Here is a 20242-nt window from a genome sequence, read left to right as displayed (position 1 = left end):
TTGTTCATATGGTTCTTAATAACATTTTTTCTCTTGGGGTTATCTTCATTTGACAAACACGTCAAAAGTTATATTTCATGGATCCTCAATTTAGTCAGATGACTTGACTGGTCAACTTCTCAAGGCCAAACTTCCACCAAGAATCTGCCAGAGCTATGATTCATGCTAAGAAATTGCCCTACCACTTCTGGGCTGAAGCTATGAACACAGCCTGCTATGTTCACAATAGTAACCTTGAAGAAAGGGACTCCTACTACTTTATATGAAGTCTGGAAAGGAAGAAGACCTACTGTCAAATACTTCCATGTGTTTGGTAGTAAATGTTATATCTTGACTGATCGTGAACAAAGAAGGAAGATGGATCCTAAGAGTTATGAAGGAATATTTCTGGGCTACTCAACAAACAGCAGAGCATTTAGAGTCTTTAATTCCAGAACAAAAGTAATGATGGAATCTATCAATGTTGTGGTTGATGATCAACAGACTGATGTCACAAACGATGTTGAGACATCTCAAAATGACGCCCCAGCTGATTTCCTAGAAAAAAGTAATGAGAGTGAACTCACTCAAGCTGAACCTGAAGATGACAAAATTAATAAGGGACCCTCTATCAGAATTCAGAAGGATCATCCTAAAGATCTTATTATAGGAGACCCGAATAAAGGGGTCACAACTAGATCAAGGGAAGTGATCTCACATGGTTGTTTTGTGTCCAAGGTTGAGCCTAGGAATGTCAAGGAAGCCTTGACTGATGAATTTTGGATCAATGCCATGCAGGAAGAGTTAGGCCAATTCAAGAGAAATGAAGTATGGGAACTGGTTCCAAGACCTGAAAGAATAAATGTTATTGGAACAAAGTTGGTTTACAAGAATAAATATGATGAACAAGGGGTGGTTACTAAAAATAAAGCAAGATTAGTAGCACAAGGATACACTCAAGTTGAAGGAGTTGACTTTGATAAAACATTTGCCCCTATATCTCGCCTTGAGTCCATTAGACTATTGCTTGGAGTGGCATGTATTCTGAAGTTTAAACTGTTCCAAATGGATGTAAAAAGTGCCTTCTTGAATGGTTACTTAAATGAGGAAGTGTATGTTGAACAACCTAAAGGGTTTACAGATCCAAATCTTCCAAAGCATGTGTATAAGTTGAGGAAAGCCCTCTATGGTTTGAAACAAGCTCCTAGGGCTTGGTATGATAGACTTACAGTGTTTCTCATTGACAATGGATACAGGAAGGGAGACATTGATAAGACCTTATTTGTTAAGAATGAAGGAGGAAAACTCATGGTGGCTCAAATATATGTTGATGATATTGTGTTTGGTGGGATGTCAGATAAGATGGTCGAACATTTTGTTAAACAAATGCAGTATGAATTTGAAATGAGCCTTGTTGGAGAGCTGACCTATTTTCTTGGGCTACTAGTCAAGCAGATGGAAGATTCTATCTTTCTATCTCAAAGCAAATATGCCAAAAACATTGTTAAGAAGTTTGGCATGGAGAATGCAAGTCATAAAAGGACACCTGCTCCTACTCATCTGAAAGTCTCTAAAGATGAAAATGGTGTTTGTGTAGATTAAAGTCTCTATAGAAGCATGATAGGGAGTCTGCTATATCTCACAGCATGCAAACCTGACATTGCTTTTGCTGTAGGTGTTTGTGCTAGATATCAAGCTGAACCAAAAGTCAGTCACATAAACCAAGTGAAAAGGATACTGAAATATGTCAATGGCACCAATGACTATGAGATCCCTGAACATGATGATGGACCCGAACCAGGGGAGCGATAAAATTTTATGTTCGATGGTGCTTCAAATGCTACAGGTCATGGAGTTGGGGCAGTATTGATGTCTCCTAAGAATTTTCATCTACCATTCACAACAAAGCTTTTCTTCACTTGTACAAACAACATGGTTGAGTATGAACTTGCATATTGGGATTGGAGGAAGCTATCGACTTAAGGATTAAAGTCCTTGAAGTATATGGAGACTTCGCTCTAGTAATATATCAGATCATAGGTGATTGAGAAACTAGACATGCTAATCTAATTCCATATCAGGATTATGTATGGAAGTTACTCCCAAAGTTTGATAAAATCACTTTCTCCCATATTCCTCGAGAAGAGAATCAAATGGTAGATGCCTTGGAAACTCTGGCATCCATGTTGTTGGTTCTATGTGTTGGCAGCAATTTTGGTAAAACCTAGAGTGTTCACAAGTTATCACAAGTGTTGTCTTGACATAAGATAACAGGTTCCTGCAGGGTGTTTAAAATGTGAATGTGCAGGATTTTACTGAGATGTCAGACCCGATGTCATGACATCTGTATACAGAACATTCAGTATGAATGTTATGTATTGTGTGATTGTGCTTTTTATGCTAATCTCTGTGTGATTGATGTGATGATTGAACGCGTTATTCAATCAGTAATTACAACCATATTGACTTATTTTCCAACAAGATATAATCAGCTGTCATGAGAAGATATGAATGGAAAATAGTTTTAGGGTTTTATGATGTTCAAGCCCAGCCAAACACTTCTATATAAAGGGCATGGAAAACCTGGTTTTAACACACAAGAAATAACGAACGAAATATTGAGAGAGAATAAGGGTTTTAGTCTTATGTGTTCGTGTGTATTGTGAGCCATTCATTCATCCATAGATGATTGAATTGGACTGACTTTTGAGTTGTAATTTGTCCACTCTAAGCTTTGAAGCATGAGTGTGTGTTTACTTGGTTGAAGCTTTTAAGCAAGATCAAGTATGTGTTCTTGAAGAGTGTCTTCTTTCATTGTAATATTTGTTTTTACATCACTGTTGTGATTGAGGGGGAGTGAGTAGGATCTCATATCTAAGAGTTCTTAGATAAAAGTCACACGGGTAGAGGTTAGGTGAAAAGACTATAACTTGAAGTTGTTTACTGAGAGTCTTTGAACTAATTCTGTTTAGTGGATTTCCTTCCTGGCTTGGTAGCCCCCAGACGTAGGTGAGTTTGCACCGAATTGGGTTAACAATTGCTTGTGTCACTTGTATTACTGTTCTTTATCGTTTATCCTGTTTATATTGTTCAGATATTAGTGTCGTGACATTACCTTCGACATCTCATATCTGATACCAAAATTTCACATGTACATATTGATATGGCCTAACCATTATCCTAACATTGAGATAAGGCGTTTTGATGAACCTGTTCATTATTTTACAATAATAGAAGAATCGGATGGCAAACTCTGGTTCTTTGACATCAAACACTATCTTGAGAAACAAGAATATCCGGAAGATGCTTCTAGCCTTAACAAGAGAACTATATGGAGGTTGGAATCAAAGTTATTCCTAAATGGAGATGTGCTATATAAGTGGAATTATGACATGGTCCTGCTCATATGCATGGACAAACATGAAGTTGATCAACTCATGAAGGATCTTTTGGAACCCATGTGAATGGACATGCAATGGAAAAGAAAATCCCGAGGGCGGGATACTACTGGCTAACGATGGAGGCTGACTGTTATCATTATGCTAGGACATGCTACAAGTGTTAGATATATGCTGATAAGATGCATGTACCACCTACCCCTCTGAATGTCATAGCGTCACCATGGCCTTTCTCTATGTAGGGAATTGAAATGATTGGGATGCTTGAGCCCAAAGCATCTAATGGACATAGATTTATACTAGTTACCATAGACTTCTTCACCAAATGGGTCGAAGTCGTGTCTTACGCCAATGTCACCAAGCAAGTGGTTGTCCGCTTCTTGAAGAATAACATCATATGGCGATACGGGTTCCCTAATAAAATCATCACTGATAATGGGTCCAACCTCAACAATAAGACAATATAGGAGTTATGTGCAACGTTCAAAATTGAACACCATAACTCGTCACCATACCGTCCCAAGATGAATGGAGTCGTGGAAGCAACAAACAAAAACATCAAGAAGATCATTCAGAAAATGATGGTCACATACAAGGACTGACATAAAATGCTACCTTTTGCGCTACATGGCTATCATACATCAATACGTACTTCGACAGGGGCAACCCCATATTCCTTGGTTTATGGCATGGAAGCAGTCTTTCCTATAGAAGTTGAAATCCCCTCGATGAGAGTCTTAATGGAGGCTAAGTTATACAAGGTGAAATGGGTTCAAGCAAGGTTTGATGAACTCAACCTTATTAAGGAAAAGCGCCTAAAAGCATTATGTCATGGTCAATTCTATCACAGGCATCTTAAGAAAGCATTTGACAAGAAAGTTTGTCCTCGGATGTTCCAAGAAGGCGACTTGGTGTTTAAATAAATCTTGTTGCTTCACAAAGATGCTAGGAGAAAGTGGGCACAAAATTATGAAGGTCCATTTGTAGTGGTTAGAGCCTTTTCCGGAGGCGCTCTAATCCTTACGATTATGGATGGTGATGAATTGCCACTCCCTACAAATGTTGATGCAGTCAAAAAATACTTTGCCTAAAAAAGTGGAATAATAAAAGTTGCTAAGTTGAAAACCCGAAAAGGAAACTTAGGCAAAAATGGCTATCTCGGTGGATCGAAAACCCTAAAGGGAGGCTAAAGCAAAAAAAGGTATCCCGATGGATTGAAAACCCGAAAGGGAGATCCAGGCAAAAGTTAGGGATTAATTCTGAGGCAAGGACAGCAATCTATGAATCCATTATATCCATGGAAATATCCATAGGAGAAGGATCAATCCAACTGTCTTCCTTAGAAGTAAGGTGTTCGGACCCTTAGAGACATAAAGATTATAGCAGTATTGGAACTCAATGGAAACTCAATTTTCATTTCCATTGTATTTTCCTTCCATAATAATTACCTCATTAAGTAATTTCATTCTTATGTGCAATTTCCCATTAAAGGGTCAAATCAATAAAAAGAGAAGTTTTCTCATCAAATTGTGCCCAATTGTTTTTACTTTATCTACTTGTTTGCAAAATGTATTTATTTTTTATAAACATTGTTTTAAAGTTTTGGAAAATAACAAAAAAACATTTGAAAGAATGATAAAATTGAATTTTTATATCAAAGAGGAGATTCACATTCCCTAAGATTGTTCTCTTCGCATAAAAACATTAGAATCATTTGCAGACCTTTGTGGTCGTTTTCATCACAAACAACTTCATTCCCTCAAAAATGTGCTTATATGCAACCTATCATTGAAAGTCAACAGGGGAATGCATAATACACCATAGAATGTCATGTCGTTGAAGTATCGAGTGTTGAAAAGTCAGATCCTCAATAGCCAAAAACCCTAAATCATATCTCCAATTATCAAAAAACCTGAAGTCCAATTTCCTTTGGTCTCCCAAACAATAAAAATCCCCACTGTTGGCATCATCGTAAACTCAAACCCAATTAACATTGGTATAAAAAACTCTCACATTCACAAAGGGAAACCAATTTCAAAATATATTGAATCATCATCTACACTTTCATGTGCACAAGCTTACATTACATGCATAACTCTCTCACTAAAATGGGAAGTTGCATCAAAGCACAAAACTGTTATGCACCTTATACATGCATAATTTTCCTACCAAAACAAGAGTCATTTCAATCATCAGTTTACCTATGCATAATCCTCCCTCCTAAACAGGAAGCTTCATCAATAATGAATAAAGTTATTCGCATTCTTACATGCATATAAAAATCCTCAGCAATTGCATACTTGCATAAATCTCATGCATCATTCCATGCACGTTACTTCCACCCATGTCATACAAAATATCAAACATAACATAATTCACGATCCATGGTCAATCATATGTATCTCAGACATTCCTCATTTAAGTCGACGAAGTTATTACCCTGCATGTGCTAGTGGGTTCCTTTTTCCATCATGTTATTTCCTTAACTTTATGGTTGATAATGATATTCCCCAACGTCTTTTATATCATTACTCCCCAAGCAGAGGTTATCCTAAAAAATATCTTATGAGCTTTTCCCCTGCAAAACTTTGTACAACAAATCTCCTCCAAGGAGAGTCTTTTCTGAACTTTGTCCCCAACAGGTAAACATTAGAGATACTGCTCTAAGTATCCTCGAAGAGTCTTAGATATGATGGAGGTATCATACCACTTGTTGGAATATCTCGATTATATCATGTAAGATGTTGCTTCGTTGATTCGCAAAATCTCATTTATTTGTTTGAGATACTACTTCATTGACTTGAAGAATCTCATTTGTTCTTAGAGATACGACTCTAAGTATCCTCAAGGAGTCTTATATATGATAGAGGTATCGTTCCCATTGTTGTAATATTTTGATTATATCATGTAAGATGTTTCTTCGTCGATTCGGAAAATCTCATTTATCTGTTTGAGATACTGCTTCATTAACTTGAAGAATCTCATTTGTTCTTAGAGATACTGCTCTAAGTATCCTCAAAGAGTCTTAGATATGATGGAGGTATCATTCCCCTTGTTGGAATATCTCGATTATATCATGTAAGATGTTGCTTCGTTGATTCAGAGAATCTCATTTATCTGTTTGAGATACTGCTTCATTAAGTTAAAGAATCTCATTTGTTCTTAGAGATACTACTCTAGTATCCTCAAAGAGTCTTAGATATAATTGAGGTATCATTCCCTTTGTTGGAATATCTTGATTGTATCATATAAGATGTTGCTTCGTTGATTCGGAAAATCTCATTTATCTGTTTGAGATACTACTTCATTAATCTGAAGAATCTCATTTGTTCTTAGAGATACTGCTCTAGTATCCTCGAAGAGTCTTAGATGAAATTGAGGTATCATTCCCTTGTTGTAATATCCTAATTATACCATATATGGTACTTATTCGTTGATCCTCAGAGAATTTCATGTGTTTTAATCAAGACTCCATTCTGCTAATTTTCATAAAAAAAAATCTTAGAAACGACCGAGACTTCTTTCTATCTTTGGAAAATCCCTCATAAAATATATTATTCTGATTGTTCTCAGAAAATCCTATTCAATTCATTTTTCTCATCTCACTACACTTCACCCTTGCATTGCACCTTTATATTTCGAAGGACAAATTTTGGGGTCTCCTTGTATCTAATTGGTTGTTACCCTAAAGAGGAACCTGTCGCGGTTCATTTTCTCGGGTTCCAGGAAATTAGATAGGGGCAGCTGTCGTACCCCAATTTTATCTTGCCTTTTATTTTCTTTTTAGACTTCTATGATGTACTGCATTGTATACCACTTACTCTAAGTATGACTATTGGGTCCTGAACCTCTCTAATAATAATCTAGTCATCTAGGATGACCATTTGGCCTTTGGCCATGGTCATTTAAAGGTTAGACTTTGAGTCATGAAGTTATACATAATATGTCCTCATTCTTGTTTGCATTCAGTTGCGTCATAATTCTATTTGAAGTTCTCATTTGTATTACATTGATAAACCATGTTCCAAAGCATGGGCTATTGCATTATTACATTGAAATAGGATCGAACTCATGTTATGTCATGTTCTACAATAACTTTGATTATAAGTTTTTGTTGATTTTAATTTGAGTCAAGAGGGGGTTACATTCTTAGCCATGAGGTTAATCCATGTTTAATTTTGATCTTTGAGAAATAGAGTTTGGATCTTCCATTTTTCTTAACCTTATGGGCAATGATCCTTGAGGTTGGGAGGTATGGATTTGAGGACTCTTTGAATGAAGCTTATTAAAAGTCTTATGCGAAAATTTTTCAAATGCATTGCTGAATTACAAGGCGCTTGGAGGATTAGGAAAACAAGACTAAGTGAAACAAGAGTTTTATTGTTATTACTAAGAAAAAACAAACATGTTACAGTTGCTTTCAAAATGAACAAGAGCGTCCTTTTACACGCCAAGGTTACATAAGGTCGATGTTAAATCTTATAGAAATTACAAAGGTTGTTAAAGGGCTTAACATGTTTATTTACAAGTCAAAAATCCTAAATGCTACAAATGGAAGGCATAAACTAAGATTATCAGCAAAATAGAGGGCATATGCTATGGTTGCTAAAGTAGCCATGGATCGTATCTCGCTCTTGCGTACTTTATTAAGGAATAGGCACAACTTCTTGTTCTTCAATTCTTGCCTACAAAAAGAACACACAAAATTGGTATCAACAATGCAACATCAATGATGATTCATTTGCAACAATGGACACACAAATGCATAAGGAATCATGGCAGATATTAAAACAAGTTGAAAAGAGGCAAACAATCAAGTGGTAAAGTTGGGTTTGCACAGGTCCATTCACTCACATACCATACAAAATTATCGAAAAATGGGACCCTCCAACATACCATACATACGTACATGGTATAATTCAATAAAGTCAGTAGCAGCAAAATACCATCATTTATTACACACCATATAACAAAATTTAAGAGGGACCACAAGAAAGTCAAACTATTAGCAAGCTCATCATTTTTCTCAACAAATCCACACGAGCAAACCAAATATCAGAAAGAATTCACACGTATCTCACCTTGACATCACCCCCTATAAATAACACTATTGTTCTATTGGAAAAAGGGAGAGAGAAAAACCCTAATGTTATGACCTAAAATGTTATTTCACCACACATCATTAAAGCTCAATTTACACTTTTATTCTACTCTTTCGCCCTAAAATTCAGAGTCAGAAGAGCTTGTCTAACTTCTCCATAAACGCCAAGCATTACAATACAGCAAAAAGGAAGAGGAGAACAAGAGGACACTAAAAAAGCATAAAAGGAGTAGAAGAGAACTTATCTGTTTGTCATCGGAAAAGTCATCGGACTAGATCCAATTGGGTAAGTTGGCATTTTTCCTCATATTCTTGTCATCATTTTCTTCACCATGATGTTCTGAATGAAACTCCCAAGTTGATTTCCTTAAATCCGTGTTGATTGGACCCTAATTTGAAAATTAGGGTTTCTTATTTGTTGATCTTTATGCTTGAAATATAGATCCAGTTAGTGATTAGAAGAGTATTCGAGGTAGGTTTTGTCTTGGAGGGTGTTATTTTCATGGTTTCTTGTTTTTGAACTCTGTTAAGGTTCCATTTGAGCGTTTGGAGAAGAATTAGGTGAAGGTGAGGTTGAGTTCGAAATTCCTGGCTTAAAAGAGGAGGGGTTTGTGTTTGGATTTTTGGGTTTTAAGGTGGTGGTATGCCGGAGAAGAAGGTGGCGTCTCCGCCTGTGGCCGGCATCCACTGTCTTCTCTGATGGGGGTTGATCGGAGAGGAGGACGAGACTTGTAGAGCGTATGATGCTCCAAAGCAAAGAGAGATAAATGAGTTCAGCAAATGAACTCATTCTCCTTTGAGCCAGGTTTAAATACCTCGGTCTCTCTCCATGCATGTAGGCCAAGTGGCCTTCCCTGACTTGGCCACGCGTGGTTGACTGAGGAGTCAACCAGGGGATCTCGTGTGGATCCCGCACTGTATGACGATGCTCCCTTTTATTTTACCCCTTTGGATCGGTTGGTAAAGGCTTGTTGTTCTGAGTCAACAAGGTTGAGTGAAGATCCAATGGACCCTCCTAGGGTGTGGACCTCCGGTTTGGGCCTGGAGTTCACTTTGACCCCAGTACCCTCCTTTTTGCTGCTTGCAGTGCCCCATAATGGTCATTTTTCTTTTAATAGGCCCATTTTTTTTATTTCTTTTAAATGATTAATAAGATAATTAAGTTAGTTAAACAACCTTGTTTAATTTAAATAGTTAATATTTTGGTTAATTTTATTAAACAATTTTGTTTAATTTAATTACTTAATATCTTGAGTAACTTTATTTTGTTTAATTTAGTTAATTAATACCTTCGATTAACTCTATTAAATATTTTTATTTAACTTAATTAATTGCTCACCTTCTTTGAGATTTGCTTGAATTAGTACTTTTTGTTTAGTTGATTTATTTATTTATGTAATTTCTCACAAACCATGTATGATGCATTACAATCACATTAAACCATTTAAAAATCACATAATTCTCGATTCAATGTCGAGCTCATTTCAACATCTTTGTAAGTCGATTACTTTTAGCATCGCCATCAACCTCACATATCTTACTCTTGGGCTTTCTTACAATGAGACATATTCGATTTTAATTAATTAATTAATTAGACGGTTAATATATCTTTAATTCATCTGTAAACGCAAATTCAAAACCTGATTCACCATCGAGTATTTTATTAAATCAAAACTAATGAATTCTAATACCTGAATATAATTTAGAAATTAAAAAGGGGATGGTTTCGAGCCTTCGATTCCTCTCCTCGATTGTTTGAGTACGAGTTCCCTTACTCGATTAGTCAAACAATTTTCATTTCTCTTAAAAACTTCTAAATAAATTAAATCAAATCATTTTAATAATAAACTAAACAAAATGGAGATGGTCTAGAGCCTTCGATTCCTCTCATCGAATACTTGGATACGAGTTGCCTTACTCGATTATTCGAGTATTCGTCGTTTATCTAACAAATATCAACCATACGCAAATCCATTTTTATAACAAATTTGATTAAAAAGAGGATGGTCTGGAGCCTTCATTTCCTCCTCCCGAATATTTGGATACGAGTTGCCTTACTCGACCATTCGAGTATTCGTCGTCCATTTAAAACACCTTAACATTATCAAATCCTTTTGCAATTAAAGATGAAAAGGGAGATGGTCTAGAGCCTTTGATTCTTCTCCTCGATTGTTTGGTTACGAGTTCCCTTACTCGACCATTCGAGTAATGGTCATCAAAGAAAACATCTCAATACATCAAACCTATCTTTCTCTCGCGCCCGTGCGATCGAAAACCTTTTCAAAAAGAACAATGTTCAGTCCCTTCTAACGCGCATGACAAACTAGTGCTTAAGCCTCCTCCGAGAGTATACAAGTCAATGTTTAGCCTTTAAAACATGATTTAAATAGTTGTTCATTAAAAGACACTAACAAACCGTAGTTCCCCGAAATACGAATGCTCTGATTTCCTTATTGCACTATAAGGATACGTAGGCACGAGATTGGCAAATCTTGACGAACACACTAATAAAAAACCTTTTTTTTCCCTTTTAGAGGTTTTCGTTCTTTTCTTTTTTCAATATTTTATTCACTCGAAGAAAACAATTAACATTATCTAACATTTAAATTGCAAATTTAACTAAAAGGTTTCCGTTGAGTACAACTAACGTGAGGGGTGCTAATACTTTTCCCTTGCGTAATCGACTCCCGGACCCGAATATGGTTGCAATGACCATTTTATTCTTTTAAAAGTTTTATCGATATTTTCTATTTCCTTCATTGGAATAAATAAAGTTCGGTGACGGTTCTGTTTGAATCATTTCTCGAGATGCGACAATGAGTATAACTAGGGGATTATCATACCCTAATTTTGTACTACCTAGATTGCATTGAACTGTCTCTTTTCATCTGGATTCACATGACCATTTCATTTAGTCATGCCCCTTTTTTATCAATCAAAGGAGTCATCTGCATACCTCCGATAGATTCAAAAGTCAAGGGTTTGACCTTGTGATCTTGATTAACACCTTCATATTTTTCACACTAATCTCAATGAGCTTTCATCTCCAACATTGCATCATGACCATTTCATTTGGTTATGGACTCTCATGATCATTCACTAACATGCACTAGATCAATTAATAAAAGTGAATTAAAATGATAGAAAACCAAGGTTTGATCTCTTTTGGTCACATTACATTGTCACTTAACTATACCATAGCCATACATATGCATTGGCTCATTCATATATCCTTAAGAGTGACTTCATTTGTGAGCCACTTTTTATTTGGTTTTCAAAGCATTAAGTGCACTTGGGTTTATCAAAGATTGTTTTTCTTGGTTGTGAATGAAGACTATAAATTTAGATAGAGGTTTCCAACCATGTACAAACTCATTTTTTGAGGTAACCATGTGCATACTTTGTGAGAGTTCTAATCATACATCATTTTTAAATAAAACATTATTGACTTTGCATCAAAAGCATGATTAACCAAATTTACATTACTGAATAAAATTTGAATTTTGTTTCAAAAGTAAAATATTTCTTTTAGAAATTTACAACTATAATCATAAGAAGTACAAAAATATAAAAAGAAAGTTGGTTTAGATTTTTATTTATTATCTCAAAATAATAAATTACAAAGTATTACAAAAAGAAGAAGAAGAAAATAAGGTCTTTTCTACAGATTTTGTCACGAGTCCTTCATGTGCAATAGCCATTTACCATCATCATGATCAAAGATCCTGCAAGAAGGTTATTACGCCAGCAACATTCAACACATACCAACATACCAATTTGCAAGTCAGAAGAGCAACTCATCAAAATGCAGGGCATAAACATGTTCGGTATACATAACAAAAATCACACAAACCACGTCTATACCACAACAATCAGAAAACGAATTTCAATTGCATTTCATTACAATTTCAACAAACACAAACAACTTATTTAGTTTCTTTTTATTTTATTTATTACTATTATCTTTTATTATTATTATTATTATTATTATTATTATTATTATTATTATTATGATAATTGATTAATTATAATTTATTTTAACTAACTAATTAGGTCAATTAGTTTTAATTAATTTAATGAAAAATGGGATTAATTTTTCTATTAATTAATTAAAATAATTAAGTCTAATAAACCTAAATAATTACCATATTTTTCATGTCCATACAATCATCTTTGTCATCTCTACTTATATCTATTATTGTTGGTTTGATTGTTTAAATTGAAAATTAAATTGAATAAATGATTGATAATGATAATGAATATTTTTCTAAGATAAAAAACCCTATCCAACACCAATTGGATTTTTCTCAAACCGTTTCTATATTTTGCTGCGACGCAATTTAAAACATCGATCAACATCGAGTGTAATTTCTCAATTCAAATAAAAACACCTAATCACACTTAAAAATTATTTCCTTAAGGATGTAAAGGGAGATGGTCTACAGACTTCTATACCTCTCCTCGATTGTTTGGATACGAGTTGCCTTACTCAATCATTCGAGCAATCGTCATCCATTAAAAATTTCTAATTCTATTCGCTTCAAACCATCTTTCGTAATCAAACTTAAGCGAACTCATTTGCATAATAACTTGGACGAAAAAGGAGGTGGTCTAGAGCCTTCTATTCCCTTTTCCAAATACTTGGATACGAGTTGTCTTACTCGACAATTTGAGTATTCGTCGTCTATCCAAGATACCTTAACAATATCCAAACCATTTTTACAATTAAGGATGAAAAAGAAGATGGTCTAGAGCCTTATATTCCTCTCCTCGATTGTTCAGATACGAGTTGTCTTACTCGATCATTCGAGTAATCGTCATCCAACAAAACGTTCAACTAATCAAATTTTCTCTTGCCCCGCGCGACCGAAAACCTTTTACCGAAGGACATTGTTTTGTTCGTTCTAATGCGAATACAAACAAGTGCTTAAGCCTCCCCCGCGAGCATACAAGCTAACGTTTAACTGTTAGAAGGTGATCTAAACACTTGTTCAATAAAACAAACCAACCAACAAATTATAATTTTCTACGCCGAACTACGAAGCTTTGAGTTCTTCATTGTACCTGGGGGTGGGAATATGTCAGACCAACTAACAGGGTGGGAATATGTCAGATCAAACCTACGGTCTAGCCTACACAGGTACAGACCTGAATATGCTTTTTTTAATAGAAAAGGCCTAGGCTTTTTTATAAGCCTATTTAGTAAAAAAGACTAGGCCTCATGTCATAAAAAAGTTTTTTAAGCCTATCAGACCGGCCTATTTAAATAAGTTTGAATAATTTTTTTTCTTTATTATGTTATGTTTTGTAACTTGAATTAAAATACATAAATAAAGCTCGGTTATGTTGAAGAACTTATGAAAATAAGATGAAAACACCTTATGAACAATGTCATAAGTTGTTTTCATAAATTCTCTTGAACAAATAGTCTCACAAAATTTATACTAATAGGTAAGTTAAAATAAGTAAATATAAACAAATTTATAATCTCGTTTATCTTTTAGTTTGTTAGTCTATTTAAACATTATTTGAATTGATTATTTACATATGTCTAAAATAAATAGACTATTATGTAGACTAACAGACTAATCAGGCATTCGAAAAGGCCAGACTCAAACCTAGAAATAAATCTATTATAGGTTACAGGTCAGGCTTAGGCTTGCTCGGCTCAGCCTATTCCCACCCCTAATTGTACCCGAGGTACGTAGGAGCGAGATCCATAATCTCGTCAAGCACCCTAATAAAAATCTTTTTGCGACCTCTTTTTATTTTATTTTTGCACTTTTTATCATTCGAAGAAAACAATTGACATAAGATAATATTCAATCGCAGATTTAACTAAAAGGTTTCTGTTGAGTACAACAGTCGTGAAGGTTGCTAATATATTCTCCATGTGTAATCGACTCTTGAACCCGAATAGGGTTGTGAGGACCATCTTCATTTTCTTGTAAGAGTTTTATCGATATTTTTCCTTTTTTTCTCTAGAATAAATAAAGTTCGATGACGACTTTATTTGAATTATTTTCTGCAAACGCACGAACGTCCCGCGAAAGATTATATTTTTTTATATTAATTACATTATGCTTGTGTTACACTCATATCTTTATTATATAGTAGTATCATATAATAATTCACTTTATTTCAATGCTGAAGATCCATCCAACATATGATCCTAATAGAAAGTTCCTTATTCAATGGAACGTTAACCGACTTTGACATATACAATATCATCTTATTTGAAATACCTAATCCAAAAAGAGAAAAAGTAATATGTATTAAAAATGTAAATATTTTTACACTGTCCACTAATGAGATCCGTGTATTCCGTCACATCATATTTTTATTGTTAAAATACTATTATGATTTAATAATATAAAATATTTTAATTAGATATCAGTATAATACTTCTTTACACTGACAATATACTACCTTTAACCTCATCCAAAAAATAAGTATCATTACTTAAACTCTAATCCACCTAAAATTAATATTTCCTAAACTAATCTCTTCCATAGTTATTACTAGTTCCAGATGCTATCTCGGGATTTTCTCCTGAGGCAGCAACCCTTCGTTACAGAGAAGTGGCACGCGCTTGGGATTCTCTCCTAATGCAGCAACCCTCGGCTACGAAGGAGTGGCCAAAAAGTTGGGATAGAGAGTTGCAGGAGTGGCGCATTTCCCGATCCGAAACAATGTTCTGCTTTTAAGACTTTTTTGGAGTGCGAAAAGATCTTTTTACTCTAAAAAAAATTTAATTGAAAAATTTATTATAGTCGTTGATGTTTTTTCCTCTAATTGGCATTTTCACCTTTCTTCATCATGTTTCTTGTATTCGCTGGTTCTCACATTTTTCTCTCGGTGCTTCTCTTGCCCTAACTCCTCCGTCTCAAGTGTTTCAAGCTTCTCTCTTTTCATCTTCTTCTCTACTTCTATTTTCTGTTTTTAAATTTTATTTTTTATCATGTACTTCTCTATTCATTGTTTTTCTTTTTTTTTAGGTTGTTTTTCCTTTATATCATTTTTTTCTTTGTTAAAATATATTGATTTTGAGATTAATATAGGTTGATTATTCATATGATTAATCCAAAAAGTTATCTAATCTATATTAAATATTGAGGTAAATTATTCATATAATTAATACAAAAAATTATTCCGCTACCCGCTATTTCATTTTTAGAGTCGATCACTCTGCTATCTGAAATTAATAACTATAATCTCTCCACAAGCTATTGATTGCTACAGGAGTATCCAGCAAACTCATAACACCAAGATAAAATCTCACCAGGTTTCATTTCCAACACATTTGTAGGCATGCATTCCAACTCACATCATCACAAAAGAAGAGCATAAGGTCACACCAACACAAAGATTAAGCAAACACAGAACACAGAGAAGAACAATACAGTAGGTTAGTAATCCCATATACTAGACTCTGCTCTTATACCACTCATGTAAAACCAAAATAATAATTAAACATCTAAAAAAAAGTATCAAATCAAATGGAAATTATATTTGTATACATTGCAGGTTGATCTATTGACCCCACGAGTTAGGTGGGTTGACCATCCAAGTTCAACTTTCTTTTCTACCCCTAATCAAAGTGAAAAATCGATTCAAAGCACATTAATTATATATATTAGCGAGAACTAGATGATAAATTCGGAGAAAAAGGAGCAATGTTGGGAAGAAATAGATCAGAAAGAACAAATTGAAGAAGAAAAAAAAACATACAAAAAGAGAAGAGATTAGATGATGTTGTGAGAGAACGGGCTTTGTTGTGTTTGGAAATTCCTCAAGGGAGACGAGAGAAGGAAAATATCTTGACATTGAATATTAAATCGAAAGCAAACCCCATTCTATTGTGCCCTCTAAAGCAGGAGAATGAGATGTGTGACAAGTCATTGTTGGACCATCCCAATGGGCTCCTCTCGTTGAACTCAATCGCATATGCAGTACATTTCACACAACCTCTACAGAAAAATACAAAGGCCTTCCCTGCCCCTATGAGGCCGCGTGCTCCCTATACAGCTATACCCACAATGGATCTCCACGATACACACACAATCTCACTCCTCTCCACCACACTATGGACCTGTTTGAAACACTTTTTAATTTTAGTTCTTAAAATTTGATTTTTAAATCTATTTTAAAAAACTATTTTTAAGAAGAAAATTAACAAAAAATTTGTTTGATAAAGTATTTTTAAAAACTGTTTTAAAAATATGAAACTGAAAAACTTGTTTGATAATCTAATCTTTTAAAATCACATTAATGTTATTAATAAAAATTATAAATTTTTTATGTTTTTTCTTCAAGTTTTATAATACTAAAAACTAAAAAGTGAGAAGCAAAACACAACTAAACTGTTTCACTTTTTTACTTTTAAAAACTGAAAAATAGAAAAGAGTTTTTAAAAACACTTTTGCAAAATATTATATTCAAACAAGTTTTTAAATTTTAAATTTTCAAAAACTAAAAAAGAGTTTTTAAGATGCATTTCAAACAGGCCCTATCTCTTCTGTTTTTTTTCTCTCTCACAATATCCAACCCATTAACACTGAGAATCAAAAGCCATAATATCAGTATAATAACTATGTACTACGGGTAAATGATTATGCATGTGGATTTAATCACTTCTCACTAAGTAAATATGTATCGCTCTAAAAATTGATAAGCTTATGGATCTTACTATTATATATATACTACTGACCAATGTTTTTGGGTGAATACACCATTTACAAAATCAATTTAAAAATAAAACAATATACACTGGCAAGTCTTTTTAAAATAAAACTCTAAATTCCCACAACATTACCTCGTATGCAATTACAAATCATATTTTAGAAGAAAATATCTGATTGTTTTGACTGGGCTTTAAGATCCTTCAATTTCTTCAATATGTTTGTGAAGTAGTCCTGCAGATACTTTTCCAATGTAATTATATCTTTTGTATCCACACCTAGCAGATTGTATGTCTCCCCCATCGGAACAGAGAAAATTGTGTCACTCGTAAGTACCTGCATATTTCCCGTAAAATCAATTGATCATTTATTAGGCATGTTTTACTGCCAAAAATATGAAAGAGACAAATTTATATGCACCGCAGATTTGTTTGGTAGTTAGAATAAGAATGATGAGATAAGATATTATCGAATAATAGTGTTGGTTGACAATAAGATAGAAAAAACTTGTAAGAGCAGGGGCTGTTTTGTAGAAACTACAGGACAAAATCAGATACAATACGCGAATGGAATTAGGTTAATATAGTTTCCTATGGTGTGTTTGATAGACACAATCATGAGAGTAGGTTTGGGTAAAAGAGTCAATGGCAATAGCTCAACAATGGAAATCTCCACAGAGAGTCAAAGCTATGCAAAGGCACGGGTGAGATTATTAGAGCAGTTGATTTGGGTGGACACACTCCATTCAAGCCAGGTTGTGATAAGTCAAAGTGTAAGCCAATACTCCATTTAGTTATCTTAGCCTAGTTACCTACATGCTCCACACTCTATTTAAAAAACAATCAGGGGCCAGTAAAATGCTTAATGTGTAGCATACCAGGAAAAAGAAAGGGGAAGGATTTGGGAGCGACGCAACAAGTATTAATGAGTTGAGTGATAAAGAAGTATGCAGATGGAGATGGTGGTGCAAAAAAATGAATAGATACCTCTGAAAATGCCAATCTGTCAGCAACATCATTTGTCCACTCAAAAAACCTAGTTAACTGGCGAGTAAATCTTAAAACAGAGACAGGAACTGTAGTTACATTAGCATCTTGACCAGCAAGCCTCTCACACAAAGTTATCACCTAAAGCGTAAGACAAGAGATTTACTCGGTGAGGCATGTTATTGAATGAATAGGCATTGAAGTTGTAATGCGTACCTCTTGGGTTGTCCATGCACGAGGACCGGCAAAAGTAAGAAGTTTACCATTGATTTTTTCATTTCGCAATGCTATGAAAGTCAAGCGAGCTATATCCTAAAAGGCAGAGGTAGAGTTGAGTGATTAGGTAGAGGTATGTACATGATAAGTAGAGTTAGTAAGTAACCTGAGTATCCATGTAAGCAATTCTGGTGGGAGCATCAGTTCCCCAAACAGACTTTTCTTCCAGGATAGGAACTGCATACTGGCCTATAAGACCCTGCATTTGCATTTGCATTAGAGTAACTGAATTGTGAAGTAATAATTAACAGTAATATTAGAGCATTGATTAAAAAAAGAATAGACATACTTGCATGAAACCACATAGGCGAATGACAACGTGATTGAGTCCGGAATCACGGAGGAAGTTCTCGGTGCAATACTTGATCTCCATGAGTGGAACCTCAGGATGTTTGTCGCAGTTATGGATGGAATAGAAAACATATTTCTGAATTCCCATTGCTTTGGCACATTGTATAAGGGCGACTTTACCTTCCCAGTCTACCTATTTCATTTATTCAAATTCAAATTCAATTTTAAATAATTAATAAGGAGAGATTGATGAATGAAAGGATTGTAATTACAGTTTTGATAGGCTCTTCAGGACGGCCAGTGGCGCAGTCAATAATAGTATGAACACCGACCAAAGTAGCGGGAATAGTCTCTGGTTTACTAAGATCGCCATTGACAACAGTTGCTCCCCAATCTCGAAGGAAGTCGGCAGGAGCGGGCCTCGGCCTTACAAGGCACCTGACGTCGTATCCTTCGTCGAGTGCTCTTCTCACAATCTGCCTTCCAAGAGTGCCGGTGGCTCCCACAACAAGTATGTTGGTTGACCTAACAGGTGTCCCGGTACCAAGATTCACGGCCGACCTATCACCAACATCTCCACTAATACTACATTTCACACCACCGACTCTCCTATTACTACTTCCATAAACCTCAAGGTGAAATGCATGTCTCCTCGTCGTGGGTGCTAGTGCTACACCCCATAGTCTCGACCTACAACCAGTAGCAGTAGAAGTGGGTAGCCTCAAACCCGCCATTTTCATATGACCGGGAAATGCTTCGTTCTTCTCTTTCTAATTCTCATTCAATCCGATACTCGTGATCGTAATTTCGCCACGTCTTCCATTGCTACCACACACCGCAATTCTCTTATCTTTCACCACCCGATACCAATAATAACAAAATATCCCTTTTACTAATCTCTTTTGTTTTACTCATAATAATAATAATAATAATAATAATAATAATAATAATAATAATAATAATAATAATAAAAAATTGAAATATAATGATAATTTAAAAAGATATTACACACTCAATTAATTATAAATGTTAGATATTAAAACAAATTTGATTTTTAGTTTTATTTATTATAAAATAATGCAAACCGACGATGATAATTGATAATGTAAAAATTTTTACTTTATCAATGCATAGTATAAAAAATAAATAAATAAGAGAAAATAATATATATTAACTTTTTATATTTTAAAATATAACAATAATATTTATTGAATATATATTTTTATTAAAATAAATATATAAATTTAAAAATATGTACCACATTTTTTGCATAATTATTATTTCTTTTTTAATAAATGAAACCTTGAAAAAATAACACTATTTTAACATAAAATCGCTTTTTTTAATAAGAAAACAGTTTTTATGTTTTATCTAAACTATGTAAACTTTTTTTAAAAAAAAATCATCAAAAGAATTATTTAAAACAAAATTTGTTTTTGATTATGTCACTGTCAATAAAAAATATTTGTTTGTTGAAATTATATTTTTTTATAATTATTGAGTTTAATGTTCAAAATTATTCTAAATATA

The 20242-nt window shown here is 34.3% G+C and overlaps 1 protein-coding gene across 3 annotated transcripts; it reads right to left on the bottom strand.

Annotated features, from left to right (window-relative positions):
* Positions 1–12183: 12183 nt before the first annotated feature.
* LOC127082881 (protein HIGH CHLOROPHYLL FLUORESCENCE PHENOTYPE 244, chloroplastic) lies at positions 12184–19573 on the bottom strand. Of its 3 annotated transcripts, none has more exons than XM_051023108.1 (7): positions 18985–19573; positions 18711–18905; positions 18528–18620; positions 18362–18457; positions 18146–18286; positions 17294–17495; positions 12184–12203 (listed from the first exon to the last, which is right to left on the bottom strand). In XM_051023108.1, exons 1-6 carry the CDS (start codon positions 19450–19452, stop codon positions 17319–17321), a joined length of 1170 nt encoding a protein of 389 aa, XP_050879065.1. In that variant the 5' UTR covers positions 19453–19573; the 3' UTR covers positions 12184–12203; positions 17294–17318. The 3 variants fall into 3 exon arrangements, with proteins under 3 accessions (XP_050879065.1, XP_050879064.1, XP_050879063.1); XM_051023107.1 differs by lacking the exon at positions 12184–12203 and adding an exon at positions 17006–17035; XM_051023106.1 differs by lacking the exon at positions 12184–12203 and having other exon boundaries at positions 17146–17495; positions 18985–19572.
* Between the last annotated feature and the right edge of the window lie 669 nt (positions 19574–20242).

Source organism: Lathyrus oleraceus, chromosome 5, assembly GCF_024323335.1.
Source record: "Lathyrus oleraceus cultivar Zhongwan6 chromosome 5, CAAS_Psat_ZW6_1.0, whole genome shotgun sequence".
NCBI lineage: Eukaryota > Viridiplantae > Streptophyta > Magnoliopsida > Fabales > Fabaceae > Lathyrus > Lathyrus oleraceus.
The sequence above is the reverse complement of the archived record's forward strand: the minus strand, read 5'-3'. Positions and strand labels throughout refer to the sequence as shown.

Excerpts from the sequence above, each read along its gene's own strand:
- LOC127082881 (XM_051023108.1), bottom strand. The coding sequence starts at position 19,452 with ATGAAAATGGCGGGTTTGAGGCTACCCACTTCTACTGCTACTGGTTGT. Across the intron at positions 18,458-18,527 it reads TTGCTTACATGGATACTCAG|GATATAGCTCGCTTGACTTT; the intron begins GTTACTTACTAA and ends TCTGCCTTTTAG. Across the intron at positions 18,287-18,361 it reads GTGCATGGACAACCCAAGAG|GTGATAACTTTGTGTGAGAG; the intron begins GTACGCATTACA and ends CTTACGCTTTAG.